General features: G+C 55.5%; 2 protein-coding genes across 3 annotated transcripts in view; both read left to right on the forward strand.

Annotated features, from left to right (window-relative positions):
* Positions 1 to 8,049, forward strand: part of LOC144596433 (zinc-binding protein A33-like) — an 8,630-nt gene extending 581 nt beyond the window's left edge. The window contains exons 2-6 of one of the 2 annotated variants that reach the window (XM_078404670.1): positions 330 to 425; positions 515 to 748; positions 1,986 to 2,008; positions 2,088 to 2,206; positions 7,105 to 8,049. In XM_078404670.1, the coding sequence (XP_078260796.1) occupies positions 330 to 425; positions 515 to 748; positions 1,986 to 2,008; positions 2,088 to 2,206; positions 7,105 to 7,625 (993 nt within the window). In that variant the 3' untranslated portion in view covers positions 7,626 to 8,049. The remainder of the gene's footprint in view (positions 1 to 329; positions 426 to 514; positions 749 to 1,985; positions 2,009 to 2,087; positions 2,207 to 7,104) is intronic. The other variant, XM_078404671.1, reaches the window with a different exon arrangement.
* Positions 1 to 20,844, forward strand: part of LOC144596430 (uncharacterized) — a 336,471-nt gene that overhangs the window by 150,347 nt on the left and 165,280 nt on the right. The gene's annotated exons all lie outside the window — the stretch shown is intronic.

Raw genomic sequence — 20,844 nt, forward strand, 5'->3', positions numbered from 1 at the left:
TCAATTCTGCCTTTTGCGGACCGCGCTCCGTCGGCGACTGTTCGGTTCACCCAGCCTCCCACCCAAACCAGCCCTTCCCCAGGTACATGCCCCAGCCACCGCTGGAGATGAAACACCTGCCACTGTACCTTCCCCCTCATGTCCAGGGACCCCAGCAACCCTTCCAGCTGAGACAGCCCGCAGCTCTCTGCTGATACGCTTCCCGACCCGATGAGTTCTCCAGCCGTTCGTGCCTTTTTGTAAACTTTCATGTGCAGTTCCGTGCCTGCAGTTAATTGGTTCTGTCTGGTCTAATTCTTTCACTGACTGAATCTGAATCTCAATCCCAGGAGCAGATTAAAACTTCCTTGGAGATTCTCACAAAAAATAAATCAGCGGTGGAGGAAATGGAACAGAAACAGAAAGAGAAGCTGTCTGGAGTCCGGGTGAGGTTTCTAGTTTCCCTTCTCTGATCTTGTGCTATTGTCATAGATTCCAGGCTCGATAATATTGACCTTCACCTTTAATTTGACAGGAGCAGTCACAGAACCTGTTGACCTACATCACATCGGTATTTGCTGAACTGCGCCAGATTCTCAATGAGAAAGAGCGGCTCTTTCTCAAGGATCTCCGGGAAGACAAAGAGAGCGTTTTAAATCCAATGGAAAATAATCTACGAGCGATTCAAGAGGAGATAAACTCTATTCAAGAGAAACTCTTAAAGCTGCAGGAGCGGATGAACCAAACGGACAGTTTGATATTTTTGAAGGTAGGGGGTTATAAATTCACTTTGATTCTGTGATAAAACAGTGGGTAACAGTTTGCGATAAATGCAGAATTTCCCAATAATTCAGGACTGATTGAAACAAACCAGTCGGTAGGGAAGACAAACAGCTCATATTTTGAGCAGACTACAACCCAACAGCATGTACATTGTATTCGCCTGTTACAGGTAAACCTTATCCCCTTCAGATCTCCCTTTTCCTTCAACTGTTCCCCACAGGCATTTCTTTCCATCCCCAGTCTCCGTCACTATGTTGCCTCCCCTTCTCCAACCGCTGATCCGCCAACTCTTCCTACTGGGAACTCAGCACATTCTCTCCTGTTGATTTCCACACCATCCCTTCCATTGCATTCCCCGTTTATCTTCCTGAGCACATTAGTCTGTCGTATGTCCCTCCTCACACAAATTCACCTATCCCTTGCCATTTATTGTATCAGTTCCTTCCCCTCCCATCTCTTTACCAGCTCTCTCCCATCTATTCCAGAAGATTGAAAGAGGCTCCTGGCCACATGCGTCATGTGTACATTTGCCTCCTCAGATGCTGGCTGGCCTGATTATGATTCCACTCTATGCAGCACCTTGTGTCTCCAAATAAATCATTTCTTTGTTCTGGGGCCATATTACTGCCTCATTCACATTAGCACACCCCAATCAATCGCACGGCGAGCTGCATCTTTATTGGGAAGAGAAGTTGTACTAATCACATTGACCCAGTCATATATTCCATGTTGTCCAAGCCTGGTCTTCTCTTAGTTAGATATGAACATCTAGTCACAAGCTGGCAACATGATGTCTGTGGAGACAAAGATTGGTAGACGCTATGGGTCCCCTCTTGCTGACCCACAGGGTGCAAGACGAATCAGGGGGCGCGTGAAGTGGCAATGCAGGACCTTTGGCGAATAGGATGGAAGAAAATTCCAAGGCATGTTACACAGACATTAAACGCAAGAGGGTAACAGTGAAGAGAGGGTGACCCCTGGTGGACAAATGAGGTCATTCACGACTGGAACCAGAGGAGGTTGAATCACCCCATCAGTCCAGTATTAAATATACCCTTTACATGTAATTAATACACAATACTGCACTGATGGGGCGCAGCGCCATGCCAGCATTAAGTGCTGGGATGTGTTGGAAAATTGTAACAATTTGGCTGATATTCCTGCTCTCACGATCTGGACACTCAGTGTAAATTAATTGATCTTTCTGATGTTATATATTTCAGGAGGAAACTCGTCAGAAGAGGAGGTGAGACTCTGCACTGTTTTGGTAATTAACTCAAAAATCGTAGATGCGGGTCTTATAACCGTGTGTTTAATTAATGCAGGATAAGTGATGATACGCACATGCTGTCAGTAGCAGACGGTGCCCTGGACGTTGGAAAGTTCGATCACCCATATTTGTTGAACACGGTGTTCAGCGAGGTGCCCGCTGGCGTTAAGAGAGGTAAAAACTTTTTTTAAAACCGTTATAGTTCTTTAAGTATTAATTATCTGTCCAGTGTATATTTAATACTGGACTGGGCTGTTCAACTGCCTCTGGTTCTAGGCATGAATGACTTCCTTTATCCAACAGGGGTCCCCCTCACTTCACGGGTCCTTTTGAGAATGGCAGGCAGTGACTAGTGGGGTGCCTCAAGGCTCAGTGCTGGGACCCCAGTTATTTACAACATATATCAACGATTTACACGAAGGAATTAAATGTAACATCTCCAAGTTTGCGGATGACACAAAGCTGGATGGCAGTGTGAGCTGCGAGGAGGATGCTATGATACTGCAGGGTGACTTGGATAGGTTGGGTGAGTGGGCAGATGCAAGGCAGATGCAGTATAATGTGGATAAATGTGAGGTTGACACTTTGGTGGCAAGAACAATGAGGCAGATTATTATCTGAATGGTGTCAGATAGACCGGAATAGCGGTGCTGGCTCAAAGGGCCGAATGGCCTACTCCTGCATCTATTTTATATCTTTCTATGTTTCTATGTTTCACTGTTACCTTCTTGCATTTAATATCTCTATAACTTGCCTTGGAAATTTCTTCAATCCGACTCGCCAAGGAAGGAACTACAGAGGCTGGTTTAGAAACATAGAAACATAGAAAATAGGTGCAGGAGGAGGCCATTTGGGCCTTCGAGCCAGCACCGCCATTCATTATGATCATGGCTGATCATCCACAATCAGTAACCTGTGCCTGGCTTTGCCCCATATCCCAGTGGCAGAAAATTCCACAAATTCACAACACATGAAAACATTTCTTCTCATCTCACTTTTAAATGACCTCTCCTTTATTCTTAGACTTTGGCCCCTGGTTCTGGACTCCCCCAACATGGGAACATGTTTCCTGCATCTAGCTTGTCCAGTCCTGTTATAATTTTATACGTCTCTATAAGAACCCCTATCATCCTTCTAAACTCCAGTGAATACAAGCCCAGTCTTTCTAATCTTTCCTCATATGACAGTCCTTCCATCCCGTGGATTAACATGGTGAACCTACGCTGCACTGCCTCAATAGCAAGGACGTCCTTCCTCAAATTAGGAGCCCAAAACTGCACACAATACTCCAGATGCGGTCTGCAGAGGGATATCTTTACTCCTATACTGAAATCCTCTCGTTATGAAGGCCAAAATGCCATTAGCTTTCTTCACTGCTTGCTGTACCTGCACGCCAAATTTCAGTGACCTTCAGTGAAGGTCTCGTTGCACTTCCCCTTTACCTAATCTGACACAATTGGGATAATAATCTGCCTCCTTATTTTTGCCGCCTAAGTGGTTAACCTCACTTTTATTTACATTATACTGCATTAAAGAGGTCCTTCTGCAGTTGTATAGGGCCCTGGTAAGACCACATCTGGAGTATTGTGTACAGTTTTGGTCTCCTAATTTGAGGAAGGACATCCTTGCTATTGAGGCAGTGCAGCGTAGGTTCACGAGATTGATCCCTGGGATGGCGGGACCGACATATGAGGAAAGATTTTGAAAGACTTGGCTTGAATTCACTGGAGTTTAGAAGGATGAGAGGGGATCTTATAGAAACATATACAATTATAAAAGGACTGGACAAGCTAAATGCAGGAAAAATGTTCCCAATGTTTGGCGAGTCCAGAACCGGGGCCACAGTCTTAGAATAAAGGGGAGGCCATTTAAAACTGAGGTGAGAAAAAACTTTTTCACCCAGAGAGTTGTGAATTTGTGGAATTCTCTGCCACAGAGGGCAGTGGAGGCCAAATCACTGGATGGATTTAAGAGAGAGTTAGATAGAGCTCTAGGGGCTAGTGGAACCAAGGGATATGGGGAGAAGTCAGGCACGGGTTATAGATTGGGGACGATCAGCCATGATCACAATGAATGGCGGTGCTGGCTCGAAGGGCCGATTGACCTCCTCCTGCACCTATTTTCTATGTTTCTATGTTTCTATGCATCTGCCACGCATCTGCCCACTCACTCAACCTGTCCAAGTCACCCTGCAACCTCCTAACTTCCTCTTCGCAGTTCACACTTCCACCCAGCTTTGTGCCATCTGCAAATTTGCTAGTGTTTCTTCTAATTCCATCATATAAATAATTAATATATATGGTAAACAGTTGCGGCCCCAACACCGAGCCTTGCGGCACTCCACTCGCCACTGCCTGCCATTCTGAAAAGGACCTGTTTACTCCTACTCTTTGCGTCCTGTCTGCCAACCAATTCCCTATCCATGTCAACACCCTACCCCCAATACCATGTGCTCTAATTTTGCTCACCAATCTCCCATGTGGGACCTTATCAAAGGCTTTCTGAAAGTCTAGATACTACACTTCATCCATTTTACTTGTCACATCCTCAAAAAATCTCAGATTAGTCAAGCATGATTTCCCCTTCATAAATCTATGTTGACTTGGACCAATCCTCCTACTGCTATCCAAATGCGCTGATATTGCCTCTTTAATAATTGACTCCAGCATCTTCCCCACCACCGATGTCAGGCTAACTGGTCTGTAATTCCCCATTTTCACTCTCGCTCTTTGCTTGAAAAGTGGGATAACATTAGCTACCCTCCAATCCACAGGAACTGACCCTGAATCTATAGAACATTGGTAAATGAGCACCAATGCTTCCACGATTTCTAGAGCCACCTCCCTGAGTACCTTGAGATGCAGACCACAAGGCCCTAATGATCTATCAGCCTTCAGTCCCATCAGTCTACCCAACACTATTTCTCGCCTAATACAAATTTCTTTCAGTTCCTCTGTCTCCTTAGATCCTCTGTCCTGAATACATCTGGGAGATTGTTTGTGTCTTCCTTAGTGAAGACAAATCCAAAGTACCTGTTGAAGGCTTCTGCCATAAAAAAATTCACCCGTTTCCGTCTTCAAGGGACCCACATTTGACTTTGCTAATCTTTTTCTCTTAACATATCTAAAGAAGCTTTTACTGTCCTTCTTTATATTCTTGGCCAGCTTCCCCTCGTACTTCATCTTTTCAGCCCGTATTGCCCGTTTTGTTACCTTCTGTTGTCCTTTGACAGTTTCCCAATCCTCTGGCTTCCCGCTACTCTTTGCTGTGTTATACATCTTTTCTTTTAGTTTTATTCCATCGCCAACTTCCATTGTCAGCCACGGTTGCATTTTACTCCCCTTAGAATTTTTCTTCCTCTTTGGAATGAAATGATCCTGCGTCTTCTGTATTATGGCCAGAAGATGCAGGATCAACGTTAAACCGAAGATTGACACAAAATTGCTGCAGTGATTCAGAGGGACAGGTAGCATCTCTGGGGAGAAAGAATGGATGATGACTTGGGTCGAGACTAAATGATGTTCAGCGTGTTGTCCCTGCTGTTGGAGGTTGGTGGAGTTGCGCGCGGTCCTGATGCCAATTTGCAGGAAGCGCAGTCCGTCATTCCCATTCCAGACTCTCCTTCCTGCTCTCCCGCAATCCCGAAACTCCTGCCGCTGACTCCATTTATACCTCCACCTGCCTCGGCAAGGCCAGCAGCACAATCAAGGACCAGTCTCACCCCAGCCACTCCCTCTTCTCCCCTCTCCCATCAGGCAAGAGGTACAGAAGTGTAAAAACGCACACCTCCAGATTCAGGGGCAGTTTCTTCCCAGCTGTTATCAGGCAACTGAATCGTCCTACCACAACCAGAGAGCAGTGCTGAACTACTATCTTCCACGTTGGTGACCCTCGGACTATCCTTGATCGCACCTTGCTGGCTTTACCTTGCACTAAACATTATTCCCACATCATGTATCTGTAAACGTATTGATTGTAATCGTGTATTGACTTTCTACTGACTGGTTAGCACTCAACAAAATCTTTTCGCTGTACCTCGCTACATGCGACAAAAACTAAACTAAACTCCTCTTCCGACACCTCCAGTCCCACGCAGTCCCCTCCTTTCCTCTCTACTCCAGTCCGCTTCCTCCTACCCGCCTAACACAGATCCTTATCACAGTCACAATCATACTTCATCAGCCAAGTGTGTTTTACAACATACGAGGAACTTCATTTGCCACACAGTCATAACAATAAAAAGCAACAGGACACACAAGATACATTTTAACATGAACATCCCCCACAGTGACTCCTCCACATTCCTCACTGTGATGGAAGATGAAAAACAGTTCAATCTTTCCCTTCTTTGTCCTCCAACGGTCGGGGGCCTCTAACCTTCCGTTGCCGGGGTGACCGTGACTCCCGTAGTGGGCGGTGGGCCTTCCTTGTCGGGGCGATCAAGCTCCTGCATCGGTGGGGGGGGGGGGGAGGGGTCTCAGCCCCCCCGTGCCGGGCGATCTACCCCGGGTCGGGACCAGTCGAACCTCGTGCAGCTTTTTGAGGTTCCCGACCGGTCTCAACCCAGGACTGCGAGCTCCTGATGTTGAAGTCCGCAGGCTGCATTGGAGCGTCGATCCCAGGCAAGGGATTGCAGGCTCAGATGGTAAGTCCACGCCCCGCGGGGACTCAAAGTCAGTCCCAGGCAAGGCCGCCAGCTCCACGATGTTAGGCCGCAGAGCGACCGGAGATACGATCTGGGAAACAATCGCATCTCCGGCAAGGGAAGAGATTGTAAAGATGTTTCCCCCTGACCCCCTCCCCCACCCCCCCACATAAAACAAACCAGAGGTATCTCCACACCTGGCTGTCTGCATCTTCTTCCTTCCCCTCTGCACAAGTGCAACTCCGCCACGTCGGGAAAGGTTTCTCCTGCCCACCCGCCGTACCTGGGGTGCAACCCCGGGAAATCTCTCTGTTGTCCGCCCGCCTGTGCCTGAGGCCGAGCGGCCTCTCCCCCGGTCCCGGGGCCGCTCTGCCCGAGTCTGCCCCCGACCCCCGGGGTCTCTCTGATTCTCTGCTTCTCCCCCCAGTCTCCGTCACCCTGGATGTGGAAACAGCGCATCCGCTGCTCGAGGTGTCTGAGGATCGGAAGAGGGTGGGACGGACCTGGACCTGGGGGGGTCTCCCTGACATGGGACGGAAGAGGTTTACAGGCAGTGCACGTGTGCTGGGATCGGAGGGATTCACATCGGGGAGACATTACTGGGAGGTGGAGGTGGCGGGGAGTCGGGGCTGGAGTCTGGGAGTCGCCGCAGAGTCTGTGAAGAGGAAGAGACGGGTCACACCGACCCCGGAGACTGGAGTCTGGAGCATCAGGCGGCGGGATGACAAGTTTGATGCACTCACCTCCCCTCCATCCCGTCTCCCCGCCCATCTCATTCCCGGGAGGGTGGGAGTTTATCTCAGTTACGAGTCCGGGATAGTTTCATTTTACGACGCGTCCACCAAGTCCCATCTCCACACCTTCACTGGGAACAAATTCACGGAGAAACTTTATCCTTTCTTCGGGCCTTGGCTGAGAATCTGCTCCGGTTCCGCTCCGGGTGTGTAAAAGGGTGGGGTCCCGGGACCGCCGTCAGGAGCGGGGCTCAGGGGCTGTGGGGCAGAAACCCGGTGGACAACAGGTCGGCGCTGAACGGCTCCCATTTAATCCCCAAACTGCAACACGACCTCCCAACTTCCATCCTCAATACTCTGACTGATGAAGGCCAATGTGCCAAAAGCTTTTTTGATCGCCTTATCCACCTGCGACTCGACCTTCAAGGAACCATGCCCCTGAACTCCTAGATCCCTCTGCTCTACAACACTCCCCAGAGGACTACCGTTCACCGTGTGGGTCCTGCCCTTGTTCCACGTCACAAAATGCAACACCTCATTACAACATGGCAGGCTCCAGTCTGCAACCCGCCGGCGCGCACATCACCCGCTGTGGCTCCGCTCACGTTTGTAACGCTTCATCTTTAACTTGACCTTTAATAAAGTCTTTACAAAATAACCCGTGTTTGAGTTCTCTCCGCGTCTCCGCGTCACGGTACAGAGATCTCTTCAAACAGCAGACACAAGGATCCGTGGATACTGGTTTTACAAAAGGAAAAAGACACAGAGTGCTGGAGTAACTCAGCGGGTCAGGCAGCATCTGTGGAGAACACAGTTATCCATGTTCTCCGGAGTTGGTGCCTGACCCACTGAGTTACTCCAGAAGTTTTGTGTCCTTGTGTCTTTTTATGTTTCGTTTATAGTATTTGGTTGTAGAGACACAGCACAGAAACAGGCCATTCGGCCCACCGTGTCCATGCCGACCAGCAATCACCCTGTACAATAATTCTATCCTACGCACTAGGGACAATTTGCAATTTTACCGAAACAAATTAAGCTACAAACTTGCAGGGTGGAAACCGGAGCACCCGGAGAAACCCCACTGGGTCACACGTACATACACCGTACTGACAGCACCCGTAGTCAGGATTGAACCTGGGGCTTTGGCACCGTGAGGCAGCAACACTACCCACTGCGCCGCTGTGCCGACCCTGGTTTAGGTTTGGAGACACAGCATGGAAACAGGCCCTTCGGCCCATCGTGTCCAGGCCGCCCATCGATCACCCGTTCACACACTCGTTCTATGATATCCCACACTCTCATCCACTCCTAACGGGGGGACATTCACAGAGGGCCGATTAATCCACACATCTCTAGGGTGTGTGTGTGTGTGTGTGGGGGGGAGCACCCGGAGAAACCCCACGCGGTCACGGGGGAACGTACAAGGTCTGTACAGACAGCACCCGAGGTCGGGATGGAACCCGGGTCTCTGGCACTGTGAGGCAGCAGCTCTACCCGCTGCTCCGCCCCCGGTGTGGGGCAGCTGACACCGTGACCGGGGGTCCCGGGTACAGGGCAGGGGGTGGGGGGGAGGGGAGCTGGGGACGGGGTCACTTGTGGAAGCGGGTGAGGGCTGAGGGAGGGAGGGAGGGGGTGGGAGCCGCCATCTTCTGCTGCTTCTGCTCCTTCACCTTCTGCTCCACGCTCCTCCGCACCCGGTCCTGTGGGCAGAGCGGCCCGTTAGACGGCAACCCCAGACCCCCGGGGGAGGGGGCACGGTGACAGCCCTCCCCTCACTCCGACCCCAACATACCCCACTCACTCCACCCCGCTCACTCCGACCCCAACATACCCCACTCACTCCACCCCGCTCACTCCGACCCCAACATACCCCACTCACTCCACCCCACTCACTCCGACCCCAACATACCCCACTCACTCCACCCCGCTCACTCCGACCCCAACATACCCCACTCACTCCGACCCCAACATACCCCACTCACTCCACCCCTCTCACTCCACCCCACTCACTCCACCCCGCTCACTCCGACCCCAACATACCCCACTCACTCCACCCCGCTCACTCCGACCCCAACATACCCCACTCACTCCACCCCACTCACTCCGACCCCAACATACCCCACTCACTCCGACCCCAACATACCCCACTCACTCCGACCCCAACATACCCCACTCACTCCACCCCACTCACTCCGACCCCAACATACCCCACTCACTCCGACCCCAACATACCCCACTCACTCCGACCCCAACATACCCCACTCACTCCACCCCACTCACTCCGACCCCAACATACCCCACTCACTCCACCCCACTCACTCCGACCCCAACATATCCCACTCACTCCACCCCACTCACTCCGACCCCAACATACCCCACTCACTCCACCCCACTCACTATCCCCCGCTCACCCCGACCCCAACATACCCCTCTCACTCCACCCCACTCACTCCGACCCCACTCACTCCGACCCCAACATACCCCACTCACTCCACCCCGCTCACTCCGACCCCAACATACCCCACTCACTCCACCCCGCTCACTCCGACCCCAACATACCCCACTCACTCCACCCCACTCACTATCCCCCGCTCACCCCGACCCCAACATACCCCACTCACTCCACCCCACTCACTCCGACCCCAACATACCCCTCTCACTCCACCCCACTCACTCCACCCCACTCACTCCGACCCCAACATACCCCACTCACTCCACCCCACTCACTCCGACCCCAACATACCCCACTCACTCCGACCCCAACATACCCCACTCACTCCGACCCCAACATACCCCACTCACTCCACCCCACTCACTCCGACCCCAACATACCCCACTCACTCCGACCCCACTCACTCCACCCCACTCACTCCACCCCACTCACTCCACCCCGCTCACTCCGACCCCAACATACCCCACTCACTCCACCCCGCTCACTCCGACCCCAACATACCCCACTCACTCCGACCCCACTCACTCCACCCCACTCACTCCACCCCGCTCACTCCACCCCACTCACTCCACCCCACTCACTCCGACCCCAACATACCCCACTCACTCCACCCCACTCACTCCGACCCCAACATACCCCACTCACTCCACCCCACTCACTCCACCCCAACATACCCCACTCACCCCCCTCTCCCCTCACATCCTCCCTCCCCTTTCCCTCCTCGCCCCCTCACCCTCCACTACCCCCTCCGACTACCCCTGCTTCCCCTCGCTCATCCTCCCTCCCCTCACACTCTCTTTCCCCTCACCCACTCCTTACCCCTCACCCCTCCCCCTTTGCCCCACTCCCTCACCCCTCACCCTCCTCATCCTCTCTCTCCTCTCCCCCTTCCTCACCCCTCCATCAGCCACTCCCTTCCCTCACCCTCCACCCCCACCACCCCATCTCTCTGTCTCTCTCCCTCTCTCCTCCCTCACCTTTACCCCTCCCCCTTTGCCCCACCCCACTCCCTCTCTCCCCAACTCCCTCTTCCACTTCATCCCCTTTCTCCCTCCCCCTCTCCCCATCCCCTCTCTCCCTCTAACCCCCTCCCTCACCCTCCCCCTCCCTCCCTACCCCCACACCCTCCCATTCCCTCACTCCCCCTCACCCTCTCCCACCCCTCCATCCCCTCTCTCCCTCCCCCTTCCCTCCCCTCCCCATCTCCTTTCCCTCTCCCCCTCCCTCACCCTCCCTCCCCAATCCCTCCCTCCCTCCTCCTCCCTCACTCTCTCCTCCCCCTCATACTCTCCCCTCCCCATTCCCTCTCTCCCTCTCCCCCCTCCCTCAGAAGCGAGGAGAGGAGAAGAGAGAGTGAGAGAGAGACAGAGAGGGGGGAAGGGGGAGTGAGGTAGGGGGGGGGGGAGAGTGTGGGAGACAGAGAGGGGGGGAAGGGGGAGTGAGGTAGGGGGGGGAGAGTGTGGGAGACAGAGAGAGGGAAGGGGAGAGAGGTGGGGGGGGAGAGTGTGGGAGACAGAGAGAGGGAAGGGGAGAGAGGTGGGGGGGGGGGAGAGTGTGGGAGACAGAGAGGGGGGGAAGGGGGAGAGAGGTGGGGGGGGAGAGTGTGGGAGACAGAGAGGGGGGGAAGGGGGAGAGAGGTAGGGGGGGGAGAGTGTGGGAGACAGAGAGAGGGAAGGGGAGAGAGGTGGGGGGGGAGAGAGTGGGAGACAGAGAGGGGGGGGGAAGGGGGAGAGAGGTGGGGGGGGAGAGTGTGGGAGACAGAGAGAGGGGGGAAGGGGGAGAGAGGTGGGGGGGGAGTGTGGGAGAGAGAGAGAGGGGGGAAGGGGGAGAGAGGTAGGGGGGGAGAGTGTGGGAGACAGAGAGAGGGAAGGGGAGAGAGGTGGGGGGGGGAGAGAGTGTGGGAGACAGAGAGAGGGGGGAAGGGGGAGAGAGGTGGGGGGGGGGAGAGTGTGGGAGAGAGAGAGAGGGGGGAAGGGGGAGAGAGGTAGGGGGGGAGAGTGTGGGAGACAGAGAGAGGGAAGTGGTTATCAAATGTCAGGAGAGAGAGAGAGAGGGAGAGAGAGAGAGAGAGAGAGAGAGAGAGAGAGAGAGAGAGAGAGAGAGAGAGAGAGAGAGAGGTTGTGTTGCTCTCTGCTCCGGTGGCTGAGAGGATTGAAGCAACCTTTGAAGAGTGTGTCGAAGGAAGAGGGACAGAGGCAGTGGGAGTTCGAAGTTTGACTGAACGTTGGACTTGGGAAACTTTCCTTTGTCGAAGGATTTCTCCATTTAGTGAGGAGCTCCATCGCTTGTCTGCAGAGCTGTGGGAGCGGCAGTGGCTGGCGGATTGCCAATCGTACCTGGAGACTGGGAGTTGGGAAGATGTGGTGTTTGTGTCGATTCTAGCTCCACAATCCAGCTTCCATAACATTGTGCCCGGACTGGGACTTCGGGCTCAACAAAGAGAAGGTACTTTTCAAAATCTGGCAGATTCCGGAGGGGCTCGAAAGGCCTCAGAAAGCCCCAAAAGCTGCACTCGGCAGTGAGGATAAGCGTGGGCGTGTTCCCTTGCTCGACTGGAGAGAACTGCTTCTGCTGCTCTTTAGACTGAGACTGACTCTGAGAGCATTCTTGAGCGAAGACTGGTGTTGTTTGGGGTGTTGTTCTGTACCCCTGTCAGTATGGATCGGGCTCGGGCTCGGAGCTACGCAGGTGTGGCTTCGGCTGCGGCTCCAGAGCCACTCGAGGAGGAGCCCTATGTCAACTTGGGGGGGCTCGAGTACGGGATCACGGTCCAAACCGGGGACTGGTGGTCCAAGGAGGAATTAGCGGAGAGTCTGTTTGATCTTTTCCAGAAGGACGAGATTGCCTGCTGAGGTTGGATGGGGTAAATGTCAGTTAATCCTAAAGGATCAGCAGGATGTGGCCCTAGCTTTGGAGAAGAGGCTTATAGTGGGGGGGGGACCTTTGTACCGGTGGAACCATGGGTGTCCACCGTGCGACCGGTTCTCCTGCACAACGTTCCCACTTTCATCCGGAGCTCCTTGGCTCCTTGGGGAGGTGCGGTCCAGGCTGACTAGGCTTAAACAGTCCTGGAGCAGCAGCACTCGTCTCCAAAGGAGCTATACGTTTAAGAGGCGGGTGTTCATGGAAGTAGGATTGGGGTTGGGCGCGGAGGGAAGTTTTGTCGTCAAGAATGCGGGGCTCCAATACCGCGTGTATTGGAGTTGGGGGGAAGACCGATGTCATGCGTGTAAAGAGTTCGGGCACTTCCGCAGGGATTGTCCCAATGGCCGGGGTGCTGCGAGAAATCCCAACGCTGCAGCCCAGGAAAGCACTGCTGGCCCACCCGGGGCTGCCGGTTCCCCCTCAGTGACCCGGGGAGACACTGCTGGCCCACCCGGGGCTGCCGGTTCCCCCTCAGTGACCCAGGGAGACACTGCTGGCCCACCCGGGGCTGCCGGTTCCCCCTCGGTGACCCGGGGAGACACTGCTGGCCCATCCGGGGCTGCCGGTTCCACCTTGGCGGCCCAGGGCAGCACTGCCCCCCGGCCCCCATGTCCTGCACCTGCGGCGGAGCTTGGCGGAGAGGTGCAGGGGGAGGGCGAGGAGGAGGGGGGGGAATGGCAGGTGCAGATGGGGAGGAAGGCCAAGAGGAAGATGAACAATCTTAAAGCGAGTCAATCACAAACAGATAGGCCCACGCCCTCACCTGAGCCCACCCAAAGGGTGCCTGTTGGGCCCGGAGAGGTCCAGGGGGCACCTGGCGGGGCTCAGCAAGGAGCTGAGGAGGTTCGGAAGGGGGCGGGGGAGTTCCAGTTGGGATCTGCGGTGGCCGAACAAAGGGATGAAAGAGAGGAAGCTGGCAGTGTGGAGGTGGAGGACTCCTCCTTAATGGAGGTCACCGTACCACCACTCATCGTTGGGTTAAAGAGAAGGCGTGGGCCTTTTGAGGAAGAGGATGGCCATGGGCCTAAAGCCAGGGGGCTGCCTACCTCAAGAACCTCCACTCCGGTCGAGGATGGTGATCCACGACTAGTGTCCTCTGGGCCAGAGGTTGCCCCTTCATCCCAGGGGCCTTCTGAGGGTGATATCTCACCAGTTGTTGGGGTTGGCTGCCCTGGGAATGTGTCCCCTGGGATGGAGGACGAGCAGGGACAACCCGAAGGCGGAGTCTCAGCTGTAGGGGTGGTTTCCCAGCCTGTGCTCCTCATTAGAGCTACGAGAGTGACTGAGGGGTGTGCTGCCCCACCGGCTGAGGAAGTAGGGGAGAGTCCAGAAACACCGGCTCCTTCAGTGGGCCCCAGTGAGGTTACTGCCCTGGTGGTGGAGGCCCCACCGGCTCCTTCAGTTGTACTTCGTGGTCCGGTGCCTGTTGTACCTTTGTTGTGACTCTGGAAGGACCACGAGTACACATGTTTAAGATGTTATCATGGTGGAGCTCAACTCCAGGCTGTTTATTCCAAGGCCGCCTGGATCCAGAGTGGCCGCCTAATCACACCAATCACTTATACACACAGGCATACAAAGTAGTCCTTGGATATACAAAGTAGTCCTAGCAATATCACAACATCCCCCTTGTCTTATATAAAATCTTTGTTTTGTCTACATTTTGTTTTTTGTATTGTTTTCTTTACCATTCGAGGGCTAAAATATATTTAACAAACAAAACCAAAACACCATTGCTTTTTGCAAACAAAACCAATTACACAACTAAACACAATTGCTTTTTTTCGCCATCATGGGGTCACTCATCTCCGGTGGTCACTCATCTCTGGGTCACTCCACAGATATATACAATATATATACCAGAGCATCAAATATAATACATTAAGCTTTCAGTACACAGATCACTACACAGATCATTAAACACAAAATATTCATTTTGTTCCATATCTTCCCCTCAAGAAGACGTGCTGTGTGGATCAAACGTAGTGTGGGCTCTAGATGCTCCACCACCATGATTTGGCTTCCACTGCCGGGCTGGCACTGCTGGGCTCCCACTGCTGGGCTCCCACTGCTGGGCTCCCACTGCCGGGCTGGCACTGCCGGGCTGGCACTGCCGGGCTCCCACTGCCGGGCTCCCACTGCCGGGCTGCCACTGCCGGACTGGCACTGCCGGGCTGCCACTGCCGGGCTGGCACTGCCGGGCTGCCACTGCCGGACTGGCACTGCCGGTCTGCCACTGCCGGACTGGCACTGCCGGGCTGCCACTGCCGGGCTGGCACTGCCGGGCTGCCACTGCCGGACTGGCACTGCCGGGCTGCCACTGCCGGGCTCCCACTGCCGGGCTGCCACTGCCGGACTGGCACTGCCGGGCTGCCACTGCCGGGCTGGCACTGCCGGGCTGGCACTGCCGGGCTCCCACTGCCGGGCTCCCACTGCCGGGCTCCCACTGCCGGGCTGCCACTGCCGGACTGGCACTGCCGGGCTGCCACTGCCGGGCTGGCACTGCCGGGCTCCCACTGCTGTAATCGCTGTGCGATCGCGCCTCCGCTGCAGTACGTGCTGGCCCCGCCCACAGGTGCACCCGGCCCCGCCCACATGTGCTCCCCGCCCCCGCCCACAGGTGCACCAGGCCCCGCCCACAGGTGCTCCCCGGCCCCGCCCACAGGTGCTCCCCGGCCCCGCCCACATGTGCTCCCGGCCCCGCCCACAGGTGCTCCCGGCCCCGCTCACAGGTGCTCCCGGCCCCGCCCACAGGTGCTCACGGCCCCGCCCACAGGTGCTCACGGCCCCGCCCACAGGTGTTCCCGGCCCCCCGCACAGGTGCTCCCGGCCGCTGCCGCGCAAATTCGAACGCGCTGCCGCTGCTTCGGGCCCAGGGCCGTCCCGACTCTCCGGTTGCCGCGCCTGGGTGAGTATGTAGTGCCTCGGCCTTACCGGCCGCCACACCTCCGTGGGTGTCGGGTCTCCCGGTCGCCGCACCTCCGTGGGTGTCGGTCCCTCCGGTCGCCACACACCTCCGCGGGTATCGGGTCTCCCGGTCGCCGCACCCCTCCGCGGGTATCGGGTCTCCCGGTCTCTCCCCCGCGAAGCAGTCGCAGGCTCCCAATCTCGGGTCCACACAGGTGCTGGGGAGCGATGTGGGCCTTCACACACCGCCCTCAGCAGCTTGCAGCGTCACGTCGGCAGCTCGCCGCTGACTACTGAGCAGGTAAGTATACCTACATATATTGGCCCCTTACCGAGCGGGGAACTTTGAGGACCGATAGATGGTGAAATCTACGAAGGTCCCCCCTTCCACCGTTTATATTTAGGCTAGCTACTGTGAACTTGAAGACACACTACGGCTTCTTCCTCCCACTCCTTGTGGGAGTGGAGCCCCTCTCTCTTAGGATCCTCAAAAAATCCTCGAATTGGCGCTTCTCACGATCACCAAGACCATTATCCTTACTGTGAAGGATAGCACTGTCTGGCCACCGTTCGGCAGCTAGCCGGACTTTGCTCCTACTGCACTGATGTTGTTTCAAAAACTCTCGAATCTCCCAGATACTGGCCGCTCGAGACACAGCACTAATGTCCTGGCATTCTGCCAACCCACTGACACCTGAAGCAACAGCTTCCCCCTCCCTGCACTCAAGGTCATGGTCCAGGTTCGGCAGACTGCCACTGGCTGCCAGCTCGCTTACCTCACTGTGTAAGCTGGCTCCATCACCCTCCCCCCCCTCCGGCATGAGCCCACCCCCGGGATCAGTGTCGAGGGAGAGTCCTGACGCCTCTGACAGCGATGAGCGGGCCAGTGTATGGCCAGGCTCCTGCACACTCTCCCCGCCCACTACAATTGGGCCTGGGGAAAAAAAACGGTCCGCCTTCACCCCCGGAATCCAACTAAGGGACACGACCCGCAACAGCCCCGTCCCCCTCCGCATCCAGGGGACCCACTCCCCCAGCATCACCCAGAGAGTCTCCAGCCCCCACCACCAGGGGAGTACCCTTACTGTGGCCCACTGAAGGAGCCGGTGGGGCCTCCACCACCAGGGTAACAACCTCACTGTGGCCCACTGAAGGAGCCGGTGGGGCCTCCACCACCAGGGTAACAACCTCACTGTGGCCCACTGAAGGTGTTGTAATATATAAGACAAGGGGGATGTTGTGATATTGCTTGGGACTACTTTGTGTATTCCAAGGACTACTTTGTATGCCTGTGTATTTAATTGATTGGTGTGATTAGGCGGCCACTCTGGATCCAGGCGGCCTTGGAATAAACAGCCTGGAGTTGAGCTCCACCATGATAACATCATAAACATGTGTACTCGTGGTCCGTCCAGAGTCACAACAAAGGTACAACAGGTACCGGACCACGGAGAACAACATGGTGGCAGCGGTTTGGGTGTTTAGCCTAGAAAAGGAAAACAACAAAGAACCCAAGAAAAAAGGTTAACAAGTGCATTAAAAAATAAAAAAAAAGGTTAACAAAAAGGAACTCAGCAACAAGGTTAACAGGAAGAAAAGATAGAGCCCTAAAGAACGAAAAAAGTTTCCCGCTCGGTAAGGGGCCAATATATGTAGGTATACTTACCAGCTCAGTAGTCAGCGGCGAGCTGCCGACGTGATGCTGCAAGCTGCTGAGGGCGGTGTGTGAAGGGAAGGCCCACATCACGCCCCAGCACCTGTGCAGGCCCGAGATTGGGAGCCTGCGACTGCTTCGCGGGGGAGAGACCGGGAGACCCGACACCCAGGGAGGTGTGCGGCGACCGGGGAAGACCGACACACACGGAGGTGTGTGGCGACCGGGGAAGACCGACACCCACGGAGGTGTGCGGCGACCGGGGAAGACCCGGAGGAGATCGACACCCAGGGAGGTGTGCGGCGACCGGGAGAGCCGACACCCACAGAGGTGTGCGGTGACCGGGGAAGACCGACACCCACGGAGGTGTGCGGCGACCGGGAGACCCGACACCCAGGGAGGTGCGGCGGCCGGTAAGGCCGAGGCACTACGTACTTACCCAGGCGCGGCGACCGGAGAGTCGGGACGGCCCTGGGCCCGAGGCAGAGGCAGCGCGTTCGAATTTGCGCGGCAGTGGCCGGGAGCACCAGTGGGCGGGGCCGGGGAGCACCTGTGGGCGGGACCGGGGAGCACCTGTGGGCGGGACCGGGAGCACCTGTGGGCGGGGCCAGCGCGCACTGCAGCGGAGGCGCGATTACAGCAGTGGGAGCCCAGCGGTGGGAGCCCAGCAGTGGGAGCCCAGCAGTGGGAGCCCAGCGGTGGGAGCCCAGCGGTGGGAGCCCAGCGGTGGGAGCCCAGCGGTGGGAGCCCAGCAGTGGGAGCCCAGCAGTGGGAGCCCAGCAGTGGGAGCCCAGCGGTGGGAGCCCAGCGGTGGGAGCCCAGCGGTGGGAGCCCAGCGGTGGGAGCCCAGCAGTGGGAGCCCAGCAGTGGGAGCCCAGCAGTGGGAGCCCAGCGGTGGGAGCCCAGCGGTGGGAGCCCAGCGGTGGGAGCCCAGCAGTGGGAGCCCAGCAGTGGGAGCCAAATCATGGTGGTGGAGCATCTAGAGCCTACACTACGTTTGATCCACACAGCACGTCTTCTTGAGGGGAAGATATGGAACAAAATGAATATTTTGTGTTTGATGATCTGTGTAGTGATCTGTGTACTGAAAGCTTAATGTATTATATTTGATGCTCTGGTATATATATTGTATATATCTGTGGAGTGACCCAGAGATGAGTGACCACCATGATGGCGAAAAAAAGCAATTGTGTTTAGTTGTGTTATTGGTTTTGTTTGCAAAAAGCAATGGTGTTTTGGTTTTGTTTGTTAAATATATTTTAGCCCTCGAATGGTAAAGAAAACAATACAAAAAACAAAATGTAGACAAAACAAAGATTTTATATAAGACAAGGGGGAAGTATGCAGTGAGTTTTCTGCAAGAGACGCACACTGTTGTTAGTGACGAGCCCACCTGGGTCCTGGAGTGGGAGGGGGGGTTCTACATGAGCCACCTCAGTACAAAATCTAGTGGGGTGGCTTTCCTGTTGGCCCCGACTTCCCAGCTAGAGAATGTGAAGGTGCAGGAAGTTGTGCCAGGCCGTTTGATCTATCTGGCCATGATCCTGGATGGCGTGCTGTTACATTTCATTAATGTGTACGCCCCCAGCACCGGCACGATGCAGGCGCGTTTACTTCTGGAGGTGACTGCTCTGCTGAGCACTATTGATTGCGGAGAGTGTGTCTTCCTTGGGTGGGATTTCAATTGTACCCTTGAGCGCGAGATCGCTCTGGTATTCAGTGTGCCCCTGCAGTAGCGAAGAAGTTGAGAGGTGTGATTGAATCTTTCGAGCTGGTTGATGCGTGGCGGAATCTCCACCCTGATTCCAACGCGTTTTCGCGGAGGTCTGAGGAGGATGGTTCCCGTATCGACCGTGTGTACATCTCCAGAGCGTATGTCTCCCGGGTCTCAGCGGCCTCTATGCGGACGGTGCCATGTTCGGACCACTGCCTGGTGCGAGTGGATTTTATTCCAGCGCACACACGGGCTGGGTCTGCGTACTGGCACTTTAATAACCAGCTGCTGAAGGATCGCCGATTCCTGGGAGTCTTTCAGGCGGTTCTGGGTGAAGTGGAGAGAGAGGCAGAAGGGCTTCCCTTCCCTTAAGCAGTGGTGGGATGTGGGGAAAGCTTACATCCGTCTTTTCTGCCAGGACTACACGGGAGGGTCGACCAGAAGGCGGGACGCGGCGGTCGAGCGACTCGAGAAGGAGTTACTCGACGCAGAGTCTCGCTTGGGTCGGGTCGGTGAGGACTCCTGTGAGTGGGGAGAGTTTCAGGAGAGGAAGGAAGCGCTGAGGGACCTGCAGCTTGAGCGGTCCCGAGGTGCTTACGTGAGGTCGCGAGTCCAGATGCTGCACGATCTGGACCGGGCTTCACCTTTCTTTCTCTCTGGAGAAAGGGCGAGGAGCCCGCAAACAGCTCGTCGAGCTGCTCGCGGACGATGGCTCCTCGGTCGAAAGGGTTCAGCGGAGAGGCTCAGCGGGTTCTGTGGGAGGGGCTGCCGACTATAGATAGAGGGGTGTTTGAACAGCTTGATGACCCCTTATCATTGGAGGAGGTGAATGGTGCCCTGCACCAGCTCAGAAGGGGTAAGTCCCCTGGGCTGGATGGGCTGACGGTTGTTTTTTAGAGCCTTCTGGGATGTCCTGGGGGGTGACTACATGAAGGTTCTCGGGGAGAGCCTGGCGACCGGGGAGATGCCCCTCTCATGGCGCAGGGCAGTCGTTGTCCTGCTACCCAAGAAGGGCGAACTCCGCCTGTTGAAGAACTGGCGCCCGGTCTCTCTCCTCTGTACAGAGTATAAAGTTTTTGCACGGGCGATGGCAAATCGCCTGGGCTCTGTGCTGTTCCAAATGATCCACCCGGACCAGTCCTATACAGTCCCTGGCCGGTCCATCCAAGATAACATCCACTTGGTTAGGGACCTGATCCATCTGGCCCAGGGCACTGGTCCTGTTGACCTGCGGAGGATGCGCGAATGCCAGCAGGTGTTCTCAGCTGCTTTGTCCGCTAGGATCAACTGGAGTAAGTGCTCCGGACTTCTAGTGGGCCAGTGGCAGGTGGACTCCCTGCCGGAGGAGATGAAAGATTATGCGTGGAGCACCACGCACCTCCTCTACCTGGGGATCTACCTGAGTCCCACTGAAGATGCTTGGCCGGCGAACTGGCAGGAGCTAGAGACGAAAGTCGTGGCCCGGCTGGGACGCTGGTCAGGCTTGCTTAGGGTTATTTCTTTCCAGGGTAGGGTGCTGGTCATAAACCAGCTGGTGGCCTCAATGTTATGGTACCGGCTGGCCACTCTTGTCCCGCCCTCTACCTTTGTAACTGCTGTACAGAAGAGGTTAGTGGATTTCTTTTGGGGAGGGAGGAAGCACTGGGTCTCAGCAGCAGTCCTGAGTCTCCCTTTAGAGGAGGGTGGCCAGTCCTTGGTATGCGTGCGTACCCAGGTAGCGGCTCTCCGTCTCAGGACTCTGCGGAGGTACGTGTACGCGGAGCACCCTCCCAGGTGGCACG

This window comes from Rhinoraja longicauda, chromosome 9 (assembly GCF_053455715.1).
Source record: "Rhinoraja longicauda isolate Sanriku21f chromosome 9, sRhiLon1.1, whole genome shotgun sequence".
NCBI classification, from domain to species: Eukaryota; Metazoa; Chordata; class Chondrichthyes; order Rajiformes; family Arhynchobatidae; genus Rhinoraja; species Rhinoraja longicauda.